Below are 24,604 nucleotides of genomic sequence, written 5' to 3'. Positions count from 1 at the left end.
CCTGCACCTGCAGCAGCTGCTATACTAGTGGAAGAAGCTCAACTGGAGCCTGAAATACAACCTAGTGCACCAGTGGAAAGCGGCTCACAGTCGATGGAGACACTCCCATCACATGCATCACTTCCAGTAGCACCAAGCCCAATCCACAACCCAGCGAGGAACTAATGTCTCCAGCATCAAGGGAGCAGTTCCAGGCAGAGCAGGAAGTGGATGAGAGACTCAAGGGACCTTGGACAGTGGCATGGAATGACCCACCACCTCTCAGCTCTTCTAATAAGTCCAGGTTTGTTATAGAAGGAGGACTCTTATATAAGGAAACCCTTTCTGGTGGGCACAAAGAGGACTGGCATCCTCAGAGACAGTTGGTAGTTCCAATTAAGTATAGGAAAGAGCTCTTGAGCTTAGCCCATGATCACCCTAGTGGCCATGCTGGGGTGAATAGGACCAAGGACCATTTGGGAAAGTCATTCCACTGAGAGGGAATGGGCAAAGACGTTTCTACCTATGTCCGGTCTTGTGAGGTGTGCCAGAGGGTGGGAAAGCCCCAAGACCAGGTCAAGGCCCCTCTCCAGCCACTCCCCATAACTGAGATTCCATTTCAGCGTTTAGCTGTGGATATTCTGGGTCCTCTCCCTAAGAAGACACCCGGAGGAAAGCTGTACATACTGATTGTGATGTTGCACTTTATAGGTTTATGGAAATATGCACTCTGTATGTTTATGGAAATATGCTTGTAAGTATATATATATAATCTACCTGGAATATGCTTTGTGCTAGATATGCCATGTACCATATATTTGCAAAGGTTATGATCTACTGAATATATTCATCCTATTTGTATGCATGTATCATTTGTATATCTGAATTTATGAGCATTGGCTCTATGCTTGTATTTGAAGTGTTTGCTGTAGGTACATTAGCCTTTTTCCAGTCATCCGGGATCTCGCCCGATCGCCATGAGTTTCCCAATTTGCAATGTGTGGGCATCAGATCTGGACAGGTCAGGCTTAGCAAAGCTCTGGCTGGGATGATTTAGTTGGGGATTAGATCCTGCTTTGAGCAGGGAGGTGGACTAGATGACCTCCTGAGGTCCCTTCCAACCCTATGATTTTATGAAACACATAAGGGAGGTTTGGCCAACATATTGTGAAGGAGCTATTCAAGTAACTAGGAGTACTTAATTAACAATGGACTTTGGGAGATGTAAATCCACATCTGAGCTTTCCTGGGAACGTTCAAACTAACATGTAAACAATGGCATCAACCTACAAAAAGCTGAAGCATTGATGGGCATGTGACTTTCCTAGGTGGCTACAAACTCCATCTTGTTGCTGTGATTTTGCACAGAAGAACAAAGGAGTTTCTGCCCACAAGAGAGAGAATATACAAGGCCATGGAAGCCAATCCATTTTTGTCTTCAGCTGGCTCAAGAGATGGACTGTCCACTCCAAAGAGATGCCTGAAAGAAACTGGAACAAAGGACTAACTACGGGGATGTGAGTGATTGCTGGACCCAGGCCATAAACTACAACGTTGATCTGAAAAGTATTGTACCTGAGATAACATCTAGCATGAGAAGTTAGTATTTGTAACTAGATCCTTAGTGTACTAAGTTAGCCTTGTGTGTTTTGCTTTATTTTGCTTTGTAACTTACTTTGTTCTCTCTGTTATTACTTGAAACCACTTAATCCTACTTTTTATACTTAATAAAATCACTTTTGTTTATTAATTAACTCAGAGTAAGTAAGTAATAACTGGGGAGAAAACAGCTGTGCATAAGTCTCTATAAGTGTTAGAGAGGGCAGACAATTTATGAATTTGCCCTGTATAAGCTTTATACAGAGTAAAACGGATGTATTTGGGATTTAGGCTCTCAGAAACACTGAGGTCTGGTCAATACTACGTGTTTAAACCAAATTTAGCAGCGTTAAACCGATTTAACCCTGCACCCATCCACACAACGAGGCCCTTTATATCGATATTAAGGGCTCTTTAAACCAGTTTCTGTACTCCTCCCCGATGAGAGGAGTAACGCTGAAATCGGTATTGCCATGTCAGATTAGGGTTAGTGTGGCCGCAAATCGACAGTATTGTCCTCCGGGTGGTATCCCACAGTGCACCATTGTGACCGCTCTGGAAAGCAATCTGAACTTGGATGCAGTGGCCAGGTAGACAGGAAAAACCCTGCGAACTTTGAATTTCATTTCCTGTTTGCCCAGCATGGAGCTCTGATCAGCATGGGTGGTGATGCAGTCCCAAATCCAAAAAGAGCTCCAGCATGGACCGTATGGGAGATACTGAATCTGATCACTGTATGGGGAGACAGATCTGTTCTATCAGAGCTCCGTTACAGAAGACGAAATGTCAAAGCATTTGAAAAAAAATCTCCAGGCTATGAACAGAGTCCACCGCAGAGTGCTGTGTGACAAGCGTAACGAAAAACCAAAGAATCAAATGGATGCTCACGGAGGGAGGGAGGGAGGGAGGGAGGGGGTACTGAGGACTCCAGCTATCCCACAGTCCCCGCAATCTCCGAAAATTATTTGCATTCTTGGCTGAGCTCCCAATGCCTGTAGGGTCAAACACATTGTCCGGGGTGGTTCAGGGTATAGCTCGTCAATTTACGCCCCCTGCCCCTGTGAAAGAAAAGGGGAAAAAAATCGTTTCTTGACTTTTTTCAATGTCACTGTATGTCTACTGCATGCTGCTGGTAGACGTGGTGCTGCAGCACTGAACAGCAGCATCCTCTCCTCTCCCTTCCCCGGTGGCAGATGGTACAGTGCAGAATGACTGATAGCCATCCTCATCACCATCCCGTGAATGCTCCTGGTTGGCCTCAGGTGAGGTCGGCCGGGAGTGCCTGGGTAAAAATAATAATGACTCCCGGTCATTCCCGGCAGATGGTACAGAACGGCTGATAGCTGTCTTCAGCATAGCAGCTGGAGGCTGGGCTCCATCAGCCCCCCCTCCCCTTCATGTCTAAAGAAAAGATTCTATACTGCCTGGACTATCATAACAGCTGGAGGCTGCCTCCCCCTCATTTTATCTCACTAAAAAGTCAGTGTTTCTTATTCCTGCATTCTTTATTACTTCATCACACAAATGAGAGGACACTGCAATGGTGGCCTAGGAGGGTTGGGGGAGGAGGGAAGCAACGGGTGGGGTTGTTGCAGGGGCACCCCCTAGAATGGCATGCAGCTCATCATTTCTGCCGGATCTGACACAGAGCGGCTGTGCTCTCTGGTTTTCTAGTACACTGGTTCTCTAGTACACTTGCCCCATATTCTAAGCAGGACTGACTTTATTTTTAGATAAAACATAAAGGAGGGAATGACTTGGGGAGTCATTCTTGTTTTTGTTTTTGTGCCCCTGGCCGACCTCAGTGAAGGCCAGCCAGGAGCACCCATGACAGCAGTAGACAGTACAGAACAACTGATAATCATCATCTCATCACCAATTTACACTAGCATGGCAAACAGTACAGAACAACTGATAACCATCTCTGCTACCTTGCAAAGGCAAATGAATGCTGCTGTGTAGTGCTGCAGTACCGCCTCTGTCAGCGGCATCCAGTACACATACAGTGACAAAAGGCAAAACGGGGTCCATAGTTGCCATAGTATGGCGTCTGCCAGGGCAACCAGGGAAAAAAGGGTGCGAAATGATTGTCTGCCATTGCTTTCATGGAGGAAGGAATGAGTGACAACATTTACCCAGAATCACCTGCGACACTGTTTTTGCACCATCATGCATTGGGATCTCAACTCAGAATTCCAATCGGCAGGGGAGACTGCGGGAACTATGGGATAGCTACCCACAGTGCAACACTCCAGAAATCGACGCTAGCCTCGGTACATGGATGCACACCACCGAATTAATGTGCTCAGTGTGGCCGCGTGCACTCAACTTTATACAATCTGTTTTACAAAACCGGTTTATGTAAAATCGGAATAATCCCGTAGTGTAGACATACCCTGAATATTGGGTGCTGGGAAAGTCCCTATTAGCAGAGAAGCCCCTGGGCTAAGTGAATCTTAGTTTCCGTGAACTGCAGGGGGGCATGGCCCAATTTCTTGGTCTGTGCTGGAGCCGACTGGGTGTATCTAGCTCAGCAAGACAGAAGTGGAGGGAAGCCTTTTCTGGCAGGGGGGTTTGTTCTCAGTGGTATCCCAGCGCGTCTAGTAACAGTCTTGAGGGAGTTTCTGTGACCCAAAACAACACAGTGGTGTAGTCAAGCAGGATCTGTGCACAGCTGATTGCTTTGAGACACTAGTAGTGATTTTAAGTGAGTTTTAAGTGTGGTAGCTAGAGAACAGACATAGTGGTTAAATAAATTTGTTAGTTTCTAAGGTGTCACAAGTACTCCTCATTCATTTTTTTTATAGTGGTTACTGGTTTGTTATTTTCTGTTTATTTATTTCGGGTGAGGGAAATAAGCACAAGAAAGCAGGAAAATTACTACCAGTGAGGCAGCTACCAAACTAGAGCTGGCCAGACCAGAAGCAGAAGAGAATGCAAAGGACTGCATGTGATGTTGCGCTCCATATGATTTTATGAAAATATGCTAATGAGTGTGAATATAATATAACTGGAATATGCTTCATGCAAAATGAAAGGTATGATTACAAAGCTTATAATCTGAGTGTGGTCATCCTATTTGTATAAATGTATCATTCTTGTATCTGAAACTAGAAATATGAAATACAACTCTGAGGTCCTATTGTAATTATGCACAGTGTGGGCCATTAATGGGAGTTTGGAATCTTGATGGCTCATGTCAACTAGGACAATTGGTTGTAAATGACTCTGTTTACTTGCAAGCCTTCCTGTGAGTCAGGCCAGGAAGAATGAAGGCTTAGGGTCTCACAGGACATGTGACCATGTCACCTGGTACTGGCATCCGTCTTAAACCTTCCATTTAGAAGGAAGGGTGGGGACCCGGAGAGACAAAAGATTCCCGCCTTGTGCCAAAGCTACATAAGAGAGTGGAACAGAACAAAGGAGGCTGCAGTCATGAGAAATCCCCCAGCTACCACCTGAGCTGGAACAAAGACTGCACCAAGGGAAAGGATTGGGCCCAGACTAGAAAGGAATCTAGTCTGTGAAAGAAGCTTATTGGAATATCACTGAGGGTGAGACTTACCTGTATTCAATTTCTTAAATGTATTAGGCTTAGACTTGTGTATTTTGTTTTATTTTGATTGGTAACTTACTTTGTTCTATTTGTTATTACTAGGAACCACTTAAATCCTACTTTTTATACTTAATAAAATCACTTTTGCTTATTAATTAACCCAGAATAAGCAATTAATACCCAGGGGAGCAAACGGCTGTGCATATCTCTCTATCACTGTTATAGAGGGTGGACAATTTATGAGTTCACCCTGTATAAGCTTTATACAGAGTAAAATGGATTTATTTGTGGTTTGGATCCCATTGGGAGCTGGGTGTCCGGGTGCTAGAGACAGGAGCACTTGCTAAGCCATTTTCAGTTAAATCTGCAGGTTTGGTGGTGGGGGTCAGACCCAGGGCCTGTGTTGCAGCAGATTAGCATATCTGGATCAACAAGACAGGGTTCTAGAGTCCCAAGCAGGCAGAGAAAACGGGCTCAGAGTTAGTCACAGCACATCAAGTGACAGTCCGAAGGAGGTCTTTGTGATCGAACCCATCAGACCGAGAGTTTCAAATGAGGCTCAAAGAAGCAGAAGCAGCCAGGTAGGAAGCTGCTCACAAAAGAGCCATCAAGTTAAAAGACAAAGAGCTTGAAGCCCAGCAAGATGCTCAGGAGGAGAAGGAAAGAGAGAGGCAGCTAGCCCTGGAATTAAAAGATAGAGAAATACAACCCAGCTTGAGATCCAGAAGCATTAACTGGCTGCAATGGAGTGAAAGAGACAAAACACTTCAGCAACTGGTTCCACTTCCCCAAAAATTCGCAAATGGGAGTGGTTATGTCCACAGTATGATGAATCCAGTGATATTGCTGAATATTTCATCAACTTTGAGAGACTGTGCATACTCCATGAGATTCCTGGAGATCAAAAAATGACTACTTTAGTTGCAAAATTGACCGTGAGAGCTCTAGACATATTCAATAAGATGCCTATTGATGATGCTTCAAACTATGATAAATGTAAGGAACTGGTTTTAAAACAGTTTCAGATTTCACTTGAAACCTACAGGGTTAAATTCAGGAGTCTTAAGAGGGGATCTGGATTGACCAATGTGGCTTATATAAATGAAATGAGAGATTTGTTAGCCAAGTGGGTGAGGGGAAAAGGTATTACAAGCCTGGAAGAAATGTGTGATTTAGTTACTCAGGAACAGTTCCTGAATATGTGGAGTGATGATGTTAAAAAGTATTTGTGGGACAAAAAGATGAATGCAGTGGGGGAATTAGCTGGGTTCACAGACTCTTACGAGCAGTCACAAGCTGCAATTAAACTTAAACCACTGGCAGAAGGATACAGGGTTGGTGGAAAGCAGAATCACCATTTTACCCCTAGGAAAAAGGAGGCTAGGCATTCATTTCCCCATAACACTGTTACTTGTCCCAAGTCTCCTATACAAGCAGAAGAGCCCTAAAGGTGGTATCATTGTAAGTCCACTGAGCACCTGAGGAATAAATGTCCTTGGCTGAGTGGAAACAGGCAGCAGGTAACATAGATTCATAGAATATCAGGGTTGGAAGGGAGCTCAGGAGGTCATCTAGTTGAACCCTCTGCTCAAAGCAGGACCAATCCCCAACTAAATCATCCCAGCCAGGGCTTTGACGAGCCTCACCATAAAAACGTCTAAGGAAGGAGATTCCACCACCTCCCTAGGTAATCCATTCCAGTGCTTCACCACCCTCCTAGTGAAAACATTTTTCCTAATATCCAAGCTAAACCTCCCCCACTGCAACTTGAGACCATTACTCCTTGTTCTGTCATCGGGTACCACTGAGAACAGTCTAGATACATCCTCTTTGGAACCCCCTTTCAGGTAATTGAAAGTAGCTATCAAATAGACTCATAGACTCGTAGACTTTAAGGTCAGAAGGGACCATTATGCTCATCTAGTCTGACCTCCTGCACAATGCAGGCCATAGAATCTCACCCACCCACTCCTGTAACAAACTCCTAACCTATGTCTGAGTTATTGAAGTCCTCAAATTGTGGTTTGAAGACCTCAAGCTGCAGAGAATCCTCCAGCAAGTGACCCGTGCCCCACGCTGCAGAGGAAGGCCAAAAACCTCCAGAGCTTCTGCCAATCTGCCCTGGAGGAAAATTCCTTCCTGACACCAAATATGGTGATCAGTTAAACCCTGAGCATGTGGGAAAGACTCACTAGCCAGCACCCTGCTCATTCTTCTCTTCTGCAAACTAAATAAGCCCAGTTCCCTCAGCCTCTCCTCATAAGTCATGTGCTCCAGCCCCCTAATCATCTTTGTTGCCCTTTGCTGGACTGTTTACAATTTGTCCATATCCCTTCTGTAGTGGGGGGCCCAAAACTGGATGCAATACTCCAGATGTGGCTTCATCAATGCCGAATAGAGGGGAATAATCACTTCACTTGATCTGCTGGCAATGCTCCTACTAATGCAGTTCAATATGCCATTAGCCTTCTTGGCAACAAGGACACACTGTTGACTCATATCCAGCTTCTCATCCACTATAATCCACAGGTCCTTTTCTGCAGAACTGTTGCCTAGCCACTCGGTCCCTAGTCTGTAGGAGTGCCTGGGATTCTTCCGTCCTAAGTGCAGGACTCTGCACTTGTCCTTGTTGAACCTCATCAGGTTTCTTTTAGCCCAATCCTCCAATTTCTCTAGGTCCCTCTGTAGCCTATCCCCACCTTCCAGTTTATCTACTGCTCCTCCCAGTTTAGTGTCATCTGCAAACTTGCTGAGGGTGCAGTCCACGCCATCCTCCAGATCATTAATGAAGATATTGAACAAAACCAGTCCCAGGATCGACCCTTGGGGCACTCCGCTTGATACCGGCTGCCAACTAGACATGGAGCCATTGATCACTACCCGATGAGCTAGCCAGTTTTCTATCCACCTTATAGTCCATTCATCCATCCCATACTTCTTTAACTTGCTGGCAAGAATACTGTGGGAGAGCATTTCAAAAGCTTCGATAAAGTCAAGGACTAACACGTCCAATGCTTTCCTCTCATCCACAGTGCCAGTTGTCTCGTCATAGAAGGCAAATAGGTTAGTCAGGCATGATTTTCCCTTGGTGAACCCATGCTGTCTGTCCCTGATCACTTTCCTCTCCTCTAAGTACTTCAAAATTGATTCCTTGAGGACCTGCTCCATGATTTTTTTCAGGGACTGAGGTGAAGATGACTGGCCTGTAGTTCCCCAGATCCTTCTTCTTACCTTTTTAAAAGATGGGTTCTACATTAGCCTTTTTCCAGTTATCCAGGACCTCCTCCGATTGCTGTGAGTTTTCAAAGACAATGGCCAATGGCTCTATAATCACATCCGCCAACTCCTTTAGCACCCTCGGATGCATGGCATCCGGCCCCATGGACTTGTGCTTGTCCAGCTTTTCTAAGTAATCCTGAACCACTTCTTTCTCCACAGAGGGCCGGTCACCTCCTCACCATACTATGCTGCCCAATGCAGTAGTCTGGGAGCTGACCTTGTTCGTGAAGACAGAGGCAAAAAAAGCATTGACTACATTAGCTTCTTCCACATCCTCTATCACTAGGTTGCCTCCCCCATTCAGTAAGGGGCCCACACTTTCCTGGACCTTCTTCTTGTTGCTAACATACATGCTAACATGAAGCTGCTGTTTCCCAGAGCACAGGGATATCCCAGGCTACTGCCTCTTTCCAGACAGGATTTTTAAAGGTTGCTTCTACACAACCAAGCAGTGAGCATATGCATGCTGTTAAGCTTAAGGGGAAAGTGCTCCAAAGTTGAAGGGATACTGGTACAGAGATTTCTGCGGTCAGGAGAGACCTGATCCATGAGAAGAATTTGTTACCTGGAAAAATGGCAGAATTAGAATTGGTGGGAGGTTACAAAGTGCTTGCACCTTTAGCTAAGGTACATATGAAAACTGGTGATTTGCAGACTGAACTGACTGTTGAAGCAATGGCACACAATTTGGCACCGTTTCTACTGGGGAATGATTTTTTTTTGATGTGGCAGAATCTGTCCCAGGGTTTGTTAGCTGCAAGAAGGAATCTTGTGCTAAGAGCCCCAGGGGGAGGCTGAAGTCACATGTGCTGCTGAGGGAATAGGGGAGTGTCTCTTTAATTCTTCTGTAACAGTGGAGAATGCAGCTTTGGGGCAGGGATGGTCATAACCAGTTCCTGTAGGTCCAGGGCTCAAGGCAAGTCCCTGTGGGAAGAGCTAGATAAAGCCAGTTCCTGTGCTGTGATCATCTCCCTAGGGGAGGGGGACGTTCCACCTTGTAACAGGGAGGCCTTCCCAGCCGCTGACTGCCAGGAAGTTGCAGGTCAGCAGGGGACAGGGGTCCTGCCTTGGGGTGCACAGAGACATCTATCCCGGAGATGGAAGTTGGGGTCCTGATGCCCACTGCGGCAGGGCCACCCAGCAGATTCAGGGGGCCTGGGGCAAAGCAATTTTGGGGGCCCCTTCCATAAAAAAATTGCAATATTATAAAATGCTATTTTCTCACGGGGTCCCCTGCGGGACCCAGTGCAAATTGCCCCACTTGCTCCCCCCCCCCGCACAGACGGCCCTGGGAAAAATAAACCTTCTGCATCGCGGCACAAACGCAGTTCTGAGAAAACTTCTTTACAAGGTGTCACTGGTTCTCAGCATCAGCTAGTGCTAAAAGACACTAATGCTCATTAAAAGGGTTGGACAAATATTTTCTGTCAAAACTTTTTCTGGATTGAAAACTAAGGGTTTTTAAAAAGCAGAAAAAAATCACGGACAATGTCTGCTTTCCTTCAAAATTTTTTTGTGGTTTTTTTAATTGAAAAGCTGAAATTAGTCTGCCAAAACCTGAATATGGTTTGGGGTTTCAGAAGTGTGTGGCCAAATATTTGCTGCTTGCTGTGTTTGATTGTTTAAAGAAACAATAAAAAAATTCTGCTTAAAAAGATCCAAAACTTTTGAACCACCTCAGCTTGTGACCAAACGCCTGAGCCCATCCAGTCAGAGATTTTTCCAGGTTTCTGATACTCTGCTGGCTTCCTTGACTCATATCTGTCTCCATAACTTTGGGTTCATTTAGCTTAGAACATAAGAACGGCTGTACCGGGTCAGACCAAAAGTCCATCCAGCCCAGTATCCTGCCTACCGACAATGACCAAGGCCAAGTGCCCCAGAGGGAGTAAACCTAACAGGTAATGATCAAGTGATCTCTCTCCTGCCATCCATCTTCATCCTCTGACAAACAGAGGCTAGGGACACCATTCCTTACCCATCCTGGCTAACAGCCATTAATAGACTTAACCACTATGCATTTATCTGGTTCCTGGAGACTGGCTCCATGGTGTCCCTCACAAACTGGAGACAGTTACTGTGGGTTTGTCTTTAGTATAAGTTATGTACATACTCCATGAACTAAGCATTTGAGCTTGTTCCAGAATCTGGGATGAACCTATGCTGTGAAAACTGAAATGCTCAAAATAGCACATGCATGTGAATGGACACAGGGTGCTAAAATTAAATTAACCCAGGAGTTCTCAAACTGGGGGTCAGGACCCCCTAGGGGGTCACGAGGTTATTACTGGGGGTCATGAGCTGTCAGCCTCCACCTCAAACCCCGCTTTGCCTCCAGCATTTATAATAGTCTTAAATATATAAAAAAGTGTTTTTAATTTATAAGGTGGGGGGTGTCGCACTCAGAGGTTTGCTATGTAAAAGGGGTCACCAGAATAAAGTTTGAGAACCACTGAATTAATCCCTCTGGAGCCCCAGGGAATGCAGGGGAGGGGGAGTCTCCCTTGATAGGGTTGGGAAGGATATTGCTCTTCTCATGTGATCCCTCCCCTAGTGGCTAATTTTAAATGAACCTACCCTCCTCTGACATGAATCTCCCTATGGCACTGAAATTGAATGTAGACTATAATTTGGCATTTGAGAAGTGAAAGGGATGGTAGCCCTAATGGAAAAGCTAACAGCTTGGCTCTTCCGCAAGCCTCAAACTGCTGAATAAGCTTTAGGGTAGGCAAGGCTGTGCCTCCCAAACAGCCTGGCCCTGCCCCCTATCCAACCCTCACCCACTTCCTGCCCTTCGACTGCCCACTCGCCCCCCCTCAGAATCCCCAACCCATCCTGCTCCTTGTCCCCTCACCGTCCCCCAGAGACCCCACCACCACCACCCTGGGACCCCACCCCTGCTCTCTGTCCCCTGACTGCCACGACCCCTATCTACCCCCCCTCGCTGAGTCCTGACAGACCCCTAGAACGCCCATGATCCAACCCCCCATTCCCTGTCCACTGAATGCCCTCCCAACCTCTGCCTACTCCCTGTCCCTTGGACTCCCTGCCCCTTAGGCAACCCCCCCCGACCCCTTACCCCCAGTTCCCCCCTCACCTGGAGCCTCAGCCAATCCAGCAGCATCCCTCGACAGCTGCAGTGTGGCTCTTGCAGGGCCCCTGAGCTCCTCTCTGGTCAGAGTTGCGTGGTCAGGGGGCGGGGCTGTGAGTGCCAGGCTGAGCTCCGCTCCCTCCGCTCAGCCTGGAGCTCCCAGCCCCGCCTCCTGACCACGCGGCTCTGAGTGGGGTGGGACTCAGGGGCCCCGCTGGAGCCACGCTGCAGCTGTTCAGGGATGCCGCTGGATGCGCTGAGGCTCCAGGACAGGGCCGGGGCCAGGGCCGGGGAGGGAGCCTCAGCCATTCTCGTGGGGGCCCCTGCAGAGCCTGGGGCCTGGGGCAAATTGCCCCACTTGCCCCACCCCTCTGGGTGGTCCTGCACTGTGGTGGGAACAGACCCCAAGGGTCCTGTAGCTGGAAGCAAGCCTAACCTGAGTGAAGGGAGGAGGCCGGGATTTTGCTGGCCAGTGAAGGGTCTGTCATAGCTGGTAGCTGTGAGCCCACAGCTGGATCAGGGTCACCTTCCCTTTTTGGGGACGTAGGAGTGTCTGCTTCAGAGGGGAACTCAGAGAGAGAAATCCAGACAGAAGGTGAGGGGGGACAGGAAGGTCTGCCCATCCTTTGTAGGGAGCCTTTACCTCAGGGGGAGGGTGGAGGATCTGCATCTAAAATGCCAGACCCCTCATCTGTGGATCAGGTTTTGAGGAAAGACCGGGGGTCACATTTCCTGGAGGGGAAAGTCCACCCAGCTGACCTGTTGAGAACAGAGAAGGGGGTGACTGAGGGGATATTACCAATCCAAAGCACTCCGTTAAAGAAGTTCCCAGACCCTACCCTAAAATCTAAAGTATGCCATGTTAATTATCAAAAGCCTTTTTATTCCCAAGAAATCAAGGTTCTCCAGTTTACAGCCCAGGAAAGAGATGATGCTAAGTGGCCTGAACGAGTCTACTACAAAGGGAAAAACAACGCTGGCGTAGAAGAGGTGAGCCTTTCCACCACTGTTGGGCATAAGCAGTGACAGTAAATCCAGGAGCTGTGCACTAGCTTCACGCCAAAGCTTTCAGCCACCCCAGGACGGACAGAACGGGGGTACCACTCCATTGACACAGGCAATGCTCGCCCAATTAGAGCCCTTCCCTACCGGATGGCTCCTCAAGCCAAAACTGCAATAGAAAGGGAGATCAAGGACATGTTACAGATGGGTGTAATCCATCCTTCTGAGAGTGCATGGGCCTCTCCAGTGGTTTTGGTTCCCAAACCAGATGAGGAAATCCACTTTTGCATGGACTACAGTATGCTCAATGCTGTAACTCACCCAGAGAACTATCCAATGCCACACATAAATGAGCTATTGGAGAAACTGGGATGTGCCCAATTCATCTTGACCTTAGACTTAACTAAGGGGTATTGGCAAGTGCCGCTAGATGACCCAGCCAAAGAAAGGTCAGCATTCATCACCCATGCAGGGCTGTATGAGTTTAATGTGCTCCCTTTCAGACTGCAAAATGCACCTGGCACCTTCCAGAGACTGGTAGATAACCTTCTGTCTGGATTTGGGGAATTTGCAGTTGCCTGCCTTGACAACGTGGTCATATTCTCAGATTCATGGGCAGAACACCTGGAACCTCTTATGAGGTTCAACAAGGACAAATGCAGAGTCCTGCACTTAGGATGGAAGAATCCCATGCACTGCTACAGACTAGGGACCGAATGGCTAGGCAGCAGTTTTGCAGAGAAGTACCTAGGGGTTATAGTGGATGAGACGCTGGATATGGGTCAACAGTGTGCCCTTGTTGCCAAGAAGGCTAATGGCATTTTGGGCTCTATAAGTAGGAGCATTGCCAGCAGACTGAGGGATGTGACCATTCCCCTCTATTCAGCATTGGGAAAGCCTCATCTGGAGTACTGTGTCCAGTTTTGGGCCCCACACTACAAGAAGGATGTGGAAAAATTGGAAAGAGTCCAGTGGAGGGCAACAAAAATGATTAGGGGGCTGGAGCACATGACTTATGAGGAGAGGCTGAGAGAACTGGGATTATCTAGTCTGCAGAAGAGAAGAATGAGGGGGGGATTTGATAGCTGCTTTCAACTATCTGAAAGGGGGTTCCAAAGAGGATGGATCTAGACTGTTCTCAGTGGTACCAGATGATAGAAAAAGGAGTAGTGGTCTCAAGTTGCAGTGGGGGAGGTTTAGGTTGGATATTAGGAAAAACGTTTTCACTAGGAGGGTGGTGAAGCACTGGAATGGGTTACCTAGGGAGGTGGTGATATCTCCTTCCTTAGAGGTTTTTAAGGTCAGGTTTGACAAAGCCCTGGCTGGGATGATTTAGTTAGAGATTGGTCCTGCTTTGAGCAGGGGGTTGGACTAGATGACCTCCTGAGGTCCCTTCCAACTCTGATATTCGATGATTCTATGAACACCTGCAAGCTGTCTTCCAGTGCATAAGGGAGGCATGATTAACCGTTAGGGCCACAAATGTCAAATAGGCCTAAACAGGGTAATGTGCCTTGGACACCAGATGGGTCAAGGAATCATCAACCCCCTACAGGCTAAGGTAAATGCTATCCAAAATTGGCCTGTCGCAAAGTCAAAGAAGCAGGTCCAATCCTTCTTGGGGTTGGCCAGGTATTACAGACAAGTTGTACCACATTACAGCCAAATTGCCACTCCACTGACCGACCTAACCAGGAAAAAACAGCCAAATGCAGTTCAGTGGACTGAGAAATGCCAGAAAGCCTTTAACCAGCTTAAGTGGCCCTTACATCTGACCCTGTAGTAAGGGCCCCAGACTTCGACCAACCTTTTGTTGTAACCACAGATGCGTCTGAGCGTGGTGTCGAAGCAGTTTTAATGCAGGAAGGACCAGATCAACAATTCCATCCTGTCATGTTTCTCAGCAATAAACTTTCTGAGAGGGAAAGCCACTCGTCAGTCTCAGAAAAAGAATGTTACTCCATTGTGTATGCTCTGGAGAAGCTAAGCCCATATATTTGGGGACGGCATTTCCACTTGCAGACTGACCATGCTGCACTGAAGTGACCTCACACAGTCAAGGAGACTAACAAAAAAACTTCTTTGGTGGAGTTTAGCTCTTTTAGACTTTGATTTTGAAATACAACACATTTCAGGAGCCTCTAACAAAGTGGCTAATGCACTCCCCGGGGAACGTTTCCCAGAATCAGCCAGGTAAAAATGTCCCTGTATTCTGTCATTGTACTCCTTAAAATGTGGAACATACTATTTAGTTCTTCATATAATTACTAGTAAAATTAGAGGTGCATGTATCTAATTAACTCTGTTTTCCTAAACCTCCAGGAAGAAATCCCAGCTGTGTGGACCTGACCTGAACTAGGCTGTCCAACACTGTCTGTGATTTGGGGGGTAGCATGATAAATGGGTGTGTGTGTGATAAATGAAGTGGTGGGGTAGCTCTCTTTTATGGACACCCAGCCATCCAATAGCTATAAAACCCCTCTTAGTAGCTGTTCTCTAATTGCTCTACCTGTAAAAGGTTAAAAAGTCTCACTGCTATGCATAGGTAAAAGGAAGGTACCTGGCCAAAAGAGCCTAAAGGAAGGCTAGAACTTTTTAAAATTGAAAAAAGACTCCCCTTTTGCCTGTCTGTTGCTGCTCTCTCAGGGAGAGGCGGATAGGGCATAGCTATGCTTTAAGAAACTTGGGCCAGATATGAAAAATCATCAGTATCATACCTAGAAACTACTCATTTAAAACCCCAGATATGTAAGTAGATCAAGAAATGTCTGGGAAGATGTGATTAGGTTTATCACTTTTATTTAGTTATGGCTTGTGGATTCCTCTGTGCTAACACCAGGTGCTTTTGTTTTGCTTGTAACATTTAAGCTGGAGCTCAAGAAAGCTATTCTTGGTGCTTAATTCTTGTAGTTGCTCTTTTAAACTCTAGCAATAGCCCGAGTTCCCAGATGCATTTTCTTTCTTTTTTTTTTATTAATAAAATTTACCTTTTTTAAGAACAGAATTGGATTTTTGTGTCTGAAGAAGTTTGTGCACATTGTTTAATTAGCTGGCACCAATAGCTGATTTCCTTTTTTTTCTTCTTCTTTCTCAGCTTTTTCCCAGAAGGGGGTGAAGGGGCTTGAGGGTACCCCACAGGAAGAAATTCCCAAGTGCACCTTCCTGAGCTCTCAAAGGGATTCTACACTTGGGTGGTGGCAGCATCTGCAAATCCAAGGTCAGAGAAAAGCTGTAACCTTGGGAGTTTAATACAAGCCTGAAGTGGCCAGTATTAATTTTTAGAATTCTTGCGGGCCCCACTTCTGCACTCGAAGTGCCAGAGTGGGGAATTAGCCTTGAGAGGCCTAAACCCCGCTCTTTAAAGGGACTTAGGGAGGCACAATCCCAGCTGAGGGCCTTCTGCTGCACTCAGGCATCAGTGGTCAGCGCAGCCTTTCCTGGAACAAATTCAGCAGGAGGAGCTGGGTATCCATTGCTGAGTGCTCAGTTCTGGCCTGGTCTGTCAGGCAGGGTGGGGCCTGGTGTCCCACTGGCTGGTGGGGGGCTCTGCAGGGAGAATGCAGTCAGATTGGGCACAAGTCCCCAAAGTGCCACCTACCTGTTTCTCAGCATGAGCAGGGACTTAATTTGCAATCCCCCGGCAGATCCTTTGATCAAATTCTCACTAAGGGCTTGACTACACTGGAGAGTTGCAGCGCTGGTGGTGGGTTTACAGCACTGCAACTTAGTAACTGTCCACACCTGAAAGGCACATCTAGCGCTGGAACTCCCTGGCTGCAGCGCTGGCTGTACACCTGGTCTGCTTGGGGTGTAACGATTGCAGCGCTGGTGATGCAGCGCTGCTCATCAAGTGTGGCCACCAAAAGCACTGTTATTGGCCTCCAGGGTATTAGGAGGTATCCCAGAATGCCTGCTCACAACAAACCGGAAGAATGGCTGAACTCCGAGCTCCCCCGAGCTGCTTATCTAAAAAACAAACACAGCTCCTGTTTGCTGGAGCGAGCGAGCAGAGGCAGGCAGGGGAATTGCTTTGGAAGGTTCACAGCTGTTTGCTTGAAGAGAGAAGTCACACGGCAGGGGGGGTGGGGGGAGTCCGTGTTGAGCCGCTGCTTATGTGGTCTGAAGGCTATTTAGGAGTGCATAATTTGCATTTAGTGAATAAGAGAGGGGTGGGGGAAGGGCTCGAAACTTTTAAATTGATTGCAGGTTGGTGATGTGTATGTTCCAGTCCTTAGAACTTGCAATGCAGGGAGCTGACAGATCCAAAAATCCACTCTCTCTCTCTCCCCCATGTTTCCCCTCACCCTCCTCTTTTGAAAAGCACGTTGCAGCCACTTGAACGCTGGGATAGCTGCCCACAATGCGCCACTCCCAACAGCGCTGCAAATGTGGCCACACTGCAGCGCTGGTAGCTGTCAGTGTGGCCACACTGCAGCGCTTTCCCTACACAGCTGTACGAAGACAGCTATAACTCCCAGCGCTGTACAACTGTAAGTGTAGCCATACTCTAAGTAGCTTTCCCTGTGGGTCTGGTCTCCTCCACGCCCCTCACTCGAGTCAGGTTCAATCCTGCCCCATTTTCCTGATCTTGTCCTTCCCATCTAATTTACTCCCGGCCACTCGACACTCAGCACAGTGAGAGCCAGCAGCGACTCTTGTGACAGTCTGTCCCCCTATGTTCACCCTTTTTAAAGACTATGATAGATTTTGAAAAAGTATGCCGTGTGAGGTATCCTTTGAAAACTCATAATTTGCTGATCGTTATTGTCCTGGAAAAATGTGTGTGACAACACTGTATGTAAATTGTGAGATTCTACTATATGATGTTTTTGAGATGTTCCAAGTCTGGAAAAACAGCCACAAACTGGTTCCTCAGAGACAAATGGCAAACTGATGCCTCAGCCTGATGTCAACAGGATCAAATGGACTGGCTAAGTGGCCATTCTTTGGCAGGAAAGAGGATGTGGGTAAAAATTTACATTTTGACAAAGGAACAGCTTGAGATTCCTGTCCAAACAGATTTTCTGTCACCTGAACCTCACCTGGAGGTGGTTTTCAAAAAAGGAAAGCTATAAGAAAGGGGAATGGACCACCTCAAAATACTCCTTCCTTTCTCTCTGCTCATAGCATCAGCAACAATTGAAAGACATGGAAAGTAACAATGAACTGAAGGAGGGATCCTCTGAGGTCCTATTGTAATTTTTGTGCAAAAAACACGCTAGCATCTTCACTGGAAATCCACATTTTGCACTGAAACTCAGCAGTTTCAGCACAAAAATAAAACCATCCCAACGAGAGTCTTTTTGCCCTGATTCTTTTGCACTGATGTGCCAGTGAAGACTCTTCATTGCTTTTACTGGTCTAATTGCCCTCCAGAGCTGTCCCACAATGCAGAGTGGGAGTGGCAGATCTTTGAAACTCAGCAGTCCTGCCTGCACGTATGTGCCCCTCCCCTTTAGCTCTGTTCTGACAGCTGGTGCTGTCACTGCTCCGGACAACAAAACAAATCATTATTGTGAAATGCTCCTGCTGCCTCCCACAATGCAAACAGAGGCAGACAGACAGAATGTGCTGTGCAGAGTCAGGAGGGGAGGCGGGGGCTGGAGTTGGGGTGTCCCCCTCCCCCTGCATTAGGACTGGTTGCTTCTGGCAACTGTCACACACACACATCCACTTCTGCCACAATAATGATTTGCTTTGTATCCTGGAGCAGTGCATAGTGGGATAGCTACCACAGTGCACTCCTCTCATCTGCAATGCAAGTACTGCATATGTAAACACGCTCTGATGCCCGTGGAAAACAATGTGAACACACACCAGCGCTTTTCTATCACTGACAAAACTGTCTGCAAAAAAACTCTGCAAGTGTAGACATAGCCTTACCTTCTGTCAGTTTGCCTGCTTGTTCTGCAGCTCCTCCTGGCAGGATTTTGGAGAACATGCTCTCTCCATCCACCCCGGGCTGTCCAGCTGCTGCCCCAGTGGGTGGGGGAGCCCCTGATGGCTTCTGACCCACTTTAATACCTGCCAGGGAACATATAGAGCTATAGTAAGGAGGAGAACCCAGCCACAGCCCCTCCCCAGTACGGGCAGCGCCTATGTGACTTATTAGAGCTGGGGCCAGAGCTCAGATGGCATGATTGGTACAGATTAGGGTAGGCTGCTTTTGGGCACCCTCTGCACATCTGCTTCCCTGACTCGGGGATGCCAACCCACCCTAGGTCAGTGCTGACCCCTCTCCTGCCCTGAGGACCATGACTGCCCAGTGCTAGGCTGGGGATCTGGCCCCATTCCATAGCCTGCCAAGAGCAGGACGCATTTGTTTCCAGGCCCCGAGTGATCTTAGCCTCTGAATGCTGTGACGTGCTAGGGAGGGATAAAAGTGGATCTTCTCCTTGGAGAGACCAGGCAGTCATGGCCCCAGTGAACACATCTGGTGCCTGGCTGCTCTTTCAGTGCCAAGGGCACTGCCAGCCAGCATGGGCGCAAGAGACCTGGCAAGGCCCAATGTGTCGATCTGGCTCACTGACCTGCTGCAGTCGTTCCCAGTGGCTGTGCTTGGGGCGCTCTCCTGTGTGGTAGTGGCACTTTTGTGGTGGGTTTGGGCATATCCACCTGATCCGCTTTTGGCTGTAACATGAAATGCATATTTCAGAATTCCCCTGGTCTCTCTGTGCATGGGTGGGCAGGTGAGTAGGGCATGGGGCTGGCAGAACAGGAGTCCCAGGGGCATAGGGGCACATCAGTAAACGCCGGCAGAAAATCAATCCCTCGCACCAGGCCAAAGACTATATGAACCCAGGATTACGCATGTCACTTCCTGGGAAACGCAGCCAGACACCCCTCAGCTCCCAGTCACACACATGCACATCACCTCCACACACAAAGGCCTGCCTTGCAAGCCAGACTGGCTCCCCAAGGCAATCACCCAGCCTCTGTCATACCTCACAATCCACAGCCAGCTCCACTCAGTCAGCTGCTCCCTCCGCTGCACTTCCTCAGCGGGCAGGCGCTGGGCCTGACTCAGGAGGAAGCTGGTCAGGGGGAGGCCTATGCACCGGTCTGGGGACATGGATTGTCTGCCTAGATACCCAATCCCATCTCCTCCCACCTCCTCCTACCCCAAATCCTTGCTTCCTTCACATGGCCCCTCCCATCTGTTCTCTGTCCTGATCTCCACATTCCCCACTCCCTCCTCCCTGGCTCCCTCCCCAGCCCTCCGATCTTCTCCAGTCTCATCTCTCCCTTATGCCCTCCATGCTCAGCTGGTTGCGCTGGAGAATGGAAATAGCTGGCAGACCTGAGCAGTGCCATTGGCTCATTGTGCTGTAAGGCTTGTCCTGGCCAAGTCAGGGGAGGAGGGGTGGTAGCTCCGGGTGTGTTTGACTGGATAACTGGAGCCTGAAGTCAGGCAATAAAGGGTGAAATGGAGGGATTTTATTCCTGCTCTTAGTGCTGATCTTGGCACAGCCTCAGCTCTGCCGCTCCCCTGAGATCTCCATAATTTAACTCCTTTCCTGCTGTGGCACATCCTAGTTAAGTCTCCTGTGTGACAGAACACATCAGCTACCTAGCAGCTGGGGCCCTCCTCACTGCATGATGTACTCCTCAGTGCTGCTTGGACTGGGGGAGCTCATGACAGTGCACAGCCTGTGCCTTGGGATGCACCAGGGGCTCCCGGCATCTGTCTCCTTCCTGTACAACCAGCTCCTCCCAAGGTGCTATCCCCAGTGCTGCAGGACAAACCATCAGCCAGGCACCTGCTGTGTAAGTGATGAACCAATGGCCAAAGAGCATGTGAACTTACTAGTCCTACTTGGTGACTGCCTGGCTGTGCAGGGAGGGTTGACTGGGGCTTCCCGACATGCTGGGATTGGATGGGTTTTTGTTGTGGTGGTCGAGAAGAAGGTAGTCCTTGAGCCCCCGGCTGCTGCTGCAACCTAGCTTGCTGCTGCTGCTGCTCCTTCTGTGGCTGAGGAGGTTGCTGCAAAGGGCCTGCCTGCTGTTGTGGAGACTGCCTGGCTGATGGCTGCTGCTGCCTGGATGGCAGCTGCTGCTGTCCGGATTGCTGCTGTCTTGTTTGTGGTTGCTGCTGAGAATGGTGCAGCAAGGGCTCTCCTTTCGGCTGTTGGGGCAGTGGCCCATGCTCCACCTGCCGTTGGGATTTCTGGGACTCTGAGGTATGGTGGTAGCTGGACGGCTGCTCAGACTGCTGTGAGTACTCCACTGAGCTGGAGGGGAAAGCTGTCTGGGCTTTCATGTCTGACTGCTGGGCCTTCTTCTGGGCAGACGGCTGCATGTGTGTGCGGGCTTCATGACGGCCCTGGTCTCGGGCATGCTGCTTGGATGTCCTCCTGGGCTGTTCATCACTCAGGTGGCGGGAAGAGGCTGAGTGCCTGCCATACTCTCCATGGTGCCGGTGGTCTTTGGAAGAAGAGTGACGTGCCTGAGAATAGTCATCATGCTGCCACAGGTCTTCATCTGGAGGCTCATCGTAATCATGAAAGGTGTGTTTGATGGGAGGTTTCTTCTGGGAGGAGAAGTGACCAGTGTAGTGCCTTACCCGCTCTGAGCGAGCTTCCCTGGGCTTATCAAACCAGTCTGTCTCCTCCTGACCCAAATGATAGGCTTCAGAAACCAAATACAGAACACAGTCAGTCTCTCGGTCCCAAGGTGGGAGCATACCCCACACTGAAGCCATGCAATGAGATAAAAGAATGCAAGCAGCTTATTACATGCATCTGGGAGACATCATAGACCCTTCCCCAACAAATACAACACATAGTTACATGCAGCAGGCACTGAACACTGATATGCTACCACCAGACACCCGGAACATGCAGTGGAACAAGGGAGAAAGGCACATGGTATGCAAACGCAGGCTGTGAGACTGTCTATGCAAATGACCCATAGGAGCATGCTCTGGGATATGTCACCATTGGTAACTGTTACCTTCACTGTCTGAAACAACACAATGTGAATCATCCATGATGTAACCTTCTTCATGCTTGTAAGAGTGGTTCCTTGGCACATCTTTGATATGTTCTTGCACATCAGGCAATGAGTGGCTGGAGCAGAACTGGGAACAGCTATCACCAGAGGACTGAGAGAGAGGTCCACCTGAGGAGTGGGACACACCCACAGACTTTCCTAAAGGGCTGATGGGACTTTCCTCTTCTGAGGTCTGTGTACGAATCGGAGGCCGCCCACGACTCTGACTCATACTAAGAGAAGATGGTTTGGAGCTTCCTTTCTGAGGCTTCTCCATGCACTCTCTCTCATAGGACTTGCTTCTGCTGCTGGCATCGCGGCTTGATGTTTTTTCTGTCCCATAACCAGATGATCTAGATCTGCTTCCAGTGCTGTATGCTCGATCGTCTTCTTCCATCATATCCCTGCTGGACATGCCATAGTATTTCTGCTGCTCATACACATTCTTCTTGAGGCCGTAGGTGATCTCGTCCTGAAGCTTCTTTGCCCTGGATGCCACATTGCTGCTGCTGCTGCTGATAGACGTAGTCACTGTGTAGGAGGCCAGGTCCGACTCCACATCTTTCGCTTCCTCTATGGGGGAGAATTTGGAGATCTTTTGCTCCATGCCTTGTTTCCTGTGTTTACTGCGCTTGGATGAGATGACAGCAGGAGCCAGGTTTTTGGAGGAATGCTTCTGCAACCCCAGTCCAGAGCCATGCTTGTCTGAGCGTGTGGAGTGCCGATAATCATCCCTGTAATAGGAGCAGGGGCTGCTGGAGCTGCTTGACATCCTGCCATTGCTCTCCATGCCCCTATGGTAGCTGTTCTTCCCCCGATGGTCAGCACCATGCTGATCATACATATCCTCCTCTGACTCCTCCTCTGCTTTGGAGTAGCAGCAAGTTCTGCTGGAGCCTTCCATCTCCACCAGCTCACTCTTCTCTTTGAGCTGGTGGCCAGTGCTGCTCTCCACCTGCATCTCCCCCTTGTGACTATCTGCTGCAGTGATCTCTTTGGTTAGCTCACTGATGTCCTCGATCATCACATAGTTGCGGGGAATGTTCTGCTCCAGGTTTGCGTACAGAGAATCTGAAGAGTAACTGGCTGAAGGGCTTTGCACGGCATTGCTCTGGTCAGCTGGCCTGGCTTCTGGGGCCTTGTGCTGGGCATAGCTGCTGGTCACTGTCGTGGGGCTGTATGTAACTTCTGGGGCTGCTGAGGAGATCACCACAGTGGGATTTCCAATCACTTCATAATTAGTGGGGATCTTTTGCTCCAAGTCTGCTAGTGATGTCTGCCGTGGCTTCTGGTGCGTGGCGTGCACATCTGGCTGTGTTTGGAAGAGGGCACTCTCTGCCGGCTGTGAGGGCAGCTGGTTAGGGTATGTGGTCTGAGCTTGGTAGTGATGAGGCAGCCGAAAGCCTTGATGGCTCTGCAAGCCCAGCTGGGGCTGGTAACTGGTGCTGGGAGGGAAGCTGTGTGTCTGATATGTACCTTGGGAGGGGAAGGTGGGGAGCTGACCAGCCTGGAAGCCATTCTGAGATGTGCCACTGCTGACCGCAGGGTAATGGGGGTGCTGGAGCCGTGTTTGCTGGAAGGTGACAGGGCCTGGTGGGGCTGCTGGGTATGGGTAGGGGGCATAGGAGGAGGCTGATGTGTACTGCGTGCTGGAGAAGTCAGCGTAATGGTTAGTGGGGGCAGTACTAGGTCTGCTGAGCAGACTGCTGCCCTCATAGCTGGAGAGGCGTAAATTGTTCAGCTCACTATCAGACCTGTAGTCCCGGTTCTCACCTAGGCACCTAAGGTAAGGGTAATCCCGCCCTCCCCTCTCCTTCAGAAGAGACTCCTTCCTCTGAGTAATGCCCAGCTCCAAGTACTTCAGCTTGGCATCGATCTCCTTCTCTTCCTCATCCAGCTCTGCTTGCTTCTTCCGCAGCTTCGTGGACTCATGCTCCACCAGCTTCAGGTCACAGTCAATGTCTCTGAGAAGGCTGGCTTTGGTTACCTGAGTGGCCTGCTCTCCTACCCCCTTCTGCATGAAGCTGGGCAAGTACAGCTGGGAGTGGCCTTGGCCGGCCAGGGGCAGGTGAGCTTCCTCTGGAGGGGGGCTGGGTAGCGTCCGCTTCACCTTCCGCATCAGAGTGTTTGACTGCAAAGCAGAGATCTAGAAAACAATTGAAACTGGCATTAATCCTAGACACTGGGAGCGCTGCAACTCCCTCGGGATAACGGTGAGGTGAGAACTCTGTCCTGCTGCAGTGTCTTTCAGCAGAGCTTATCAAAGTGCTTAAACATTCATTTCTTAAGCCTTGGCATATCCCTATGTTATCACTGCAGTAAGTGGAGAAATGGGAAACTGAGATACAGGGACAGTCCATGACTTGCGCAATATCACAGATTGAGAGTGAGCACTGGAAACAGAGTCCAAGAGGCCTAACTCCTCATCCCCTGCTTCCCTTGGTGGGAAATGAACAGCTGCCCAGTGCTCATGGCTGTGTGGTGGAGTGGGCAAGGCAATTAACTACAATCTTGAAGGTTAGGGGAGCTGAGTCTCACTTGATCGCACACTAAAATGCCACATCCAAGTCACCCAGTGGCAGTCAGAGGTGATGCTGGCCACATCAATGCCTTGTGCACTATTAGCTGCAAAACTAGCACATCTTAAGCAGCTGAGCCTGCAGAGCCATTGGCTCAGAGGAACTCTGGTGTTGGTCCTTGCTGCCTTTTGATTAGCATGTACGTCGGCTGTACTGTGAAGTATGTATCTGCTGCACTATCACTGTGCACATGGAAATGACCACATCAGCAATGAGAAAAAATAAGAGCCAACTTTACTCTTTTCCCCAAATTGAACCAGAACAGAAACAATCCAAACTGGTTCTGAGGTTTCAAAGAATTAAGTCAAAAAATGCATCGTAAGGGGACAATTGTAACTTGTGGGATGGAAGAGAAACATCTTTTCCTGTGGGACTAGTGGAGCTCTGCAACAGACAACTTCCCACAGGTCTTGGGGGGAGTTGTTGGGGTGGCAAACCTTTATAGGGTCCAATAAGAAGGCCCCTGGGAAGGCTTTGGCAGTTAAACAACAATACAGAGATGTATGTTAAACCCTCCCTAGGATTGAA

General features: G+C 48.7%; 1 protein-coding gene across 1 annotated transcript in view; it reads right to left on the bottom strand.

Annotated features, from left to right (window-relative positions):
• Window positions 1-24,604, bottom strand: part of BSN (bassoon presynaptic cytomatrix protein) — a 98,558-nt gene that overhangs the window by 25,681 nt on the left and 48,273 nt on the right. The window contains exons 3-6 of the mRNA XM_050958626.1: window positions 21,459-23,643; window positions 20,314-21,134; window positions 19,037-19,136; window positions 18,390-18,530 (exon numbers count right to left, since the gene is read on the bottom strand). Of these exons, the coding sequence (XP_050814583.1) occupies window positions 18,390-18,530; window positions 19,037-19,136; window positions 20,314-21,134; window positions 21,459-23,643 (3,247 nt within the window). The remainder of the gene's footprint in view (window positions 1-18,389; window positions 18,531-19,036; window positions 19,137-20,313; window positions 21,135-21,458; window positions 23,644-24,604) is intronic.

This window comes from Gopherus flavomarginatus, chromosome 6, assembly GCF_025201925.1.
Source record: "Gopherus flavomarginatus isolate rGopFla2 chromosome 6, rGopFla2.mat.asm, whole genome shotgun sequence".
NCBI classification, from domain to species: domain Eukaryota; kingdom Metazoa; phylum Chordata; order Testudines; family Testudinidae; genus Gopherus; species Gopherus flavomarginatus.
This window is presented reverse-complemented; position numbering and strand designations above follow the sequence as displayed.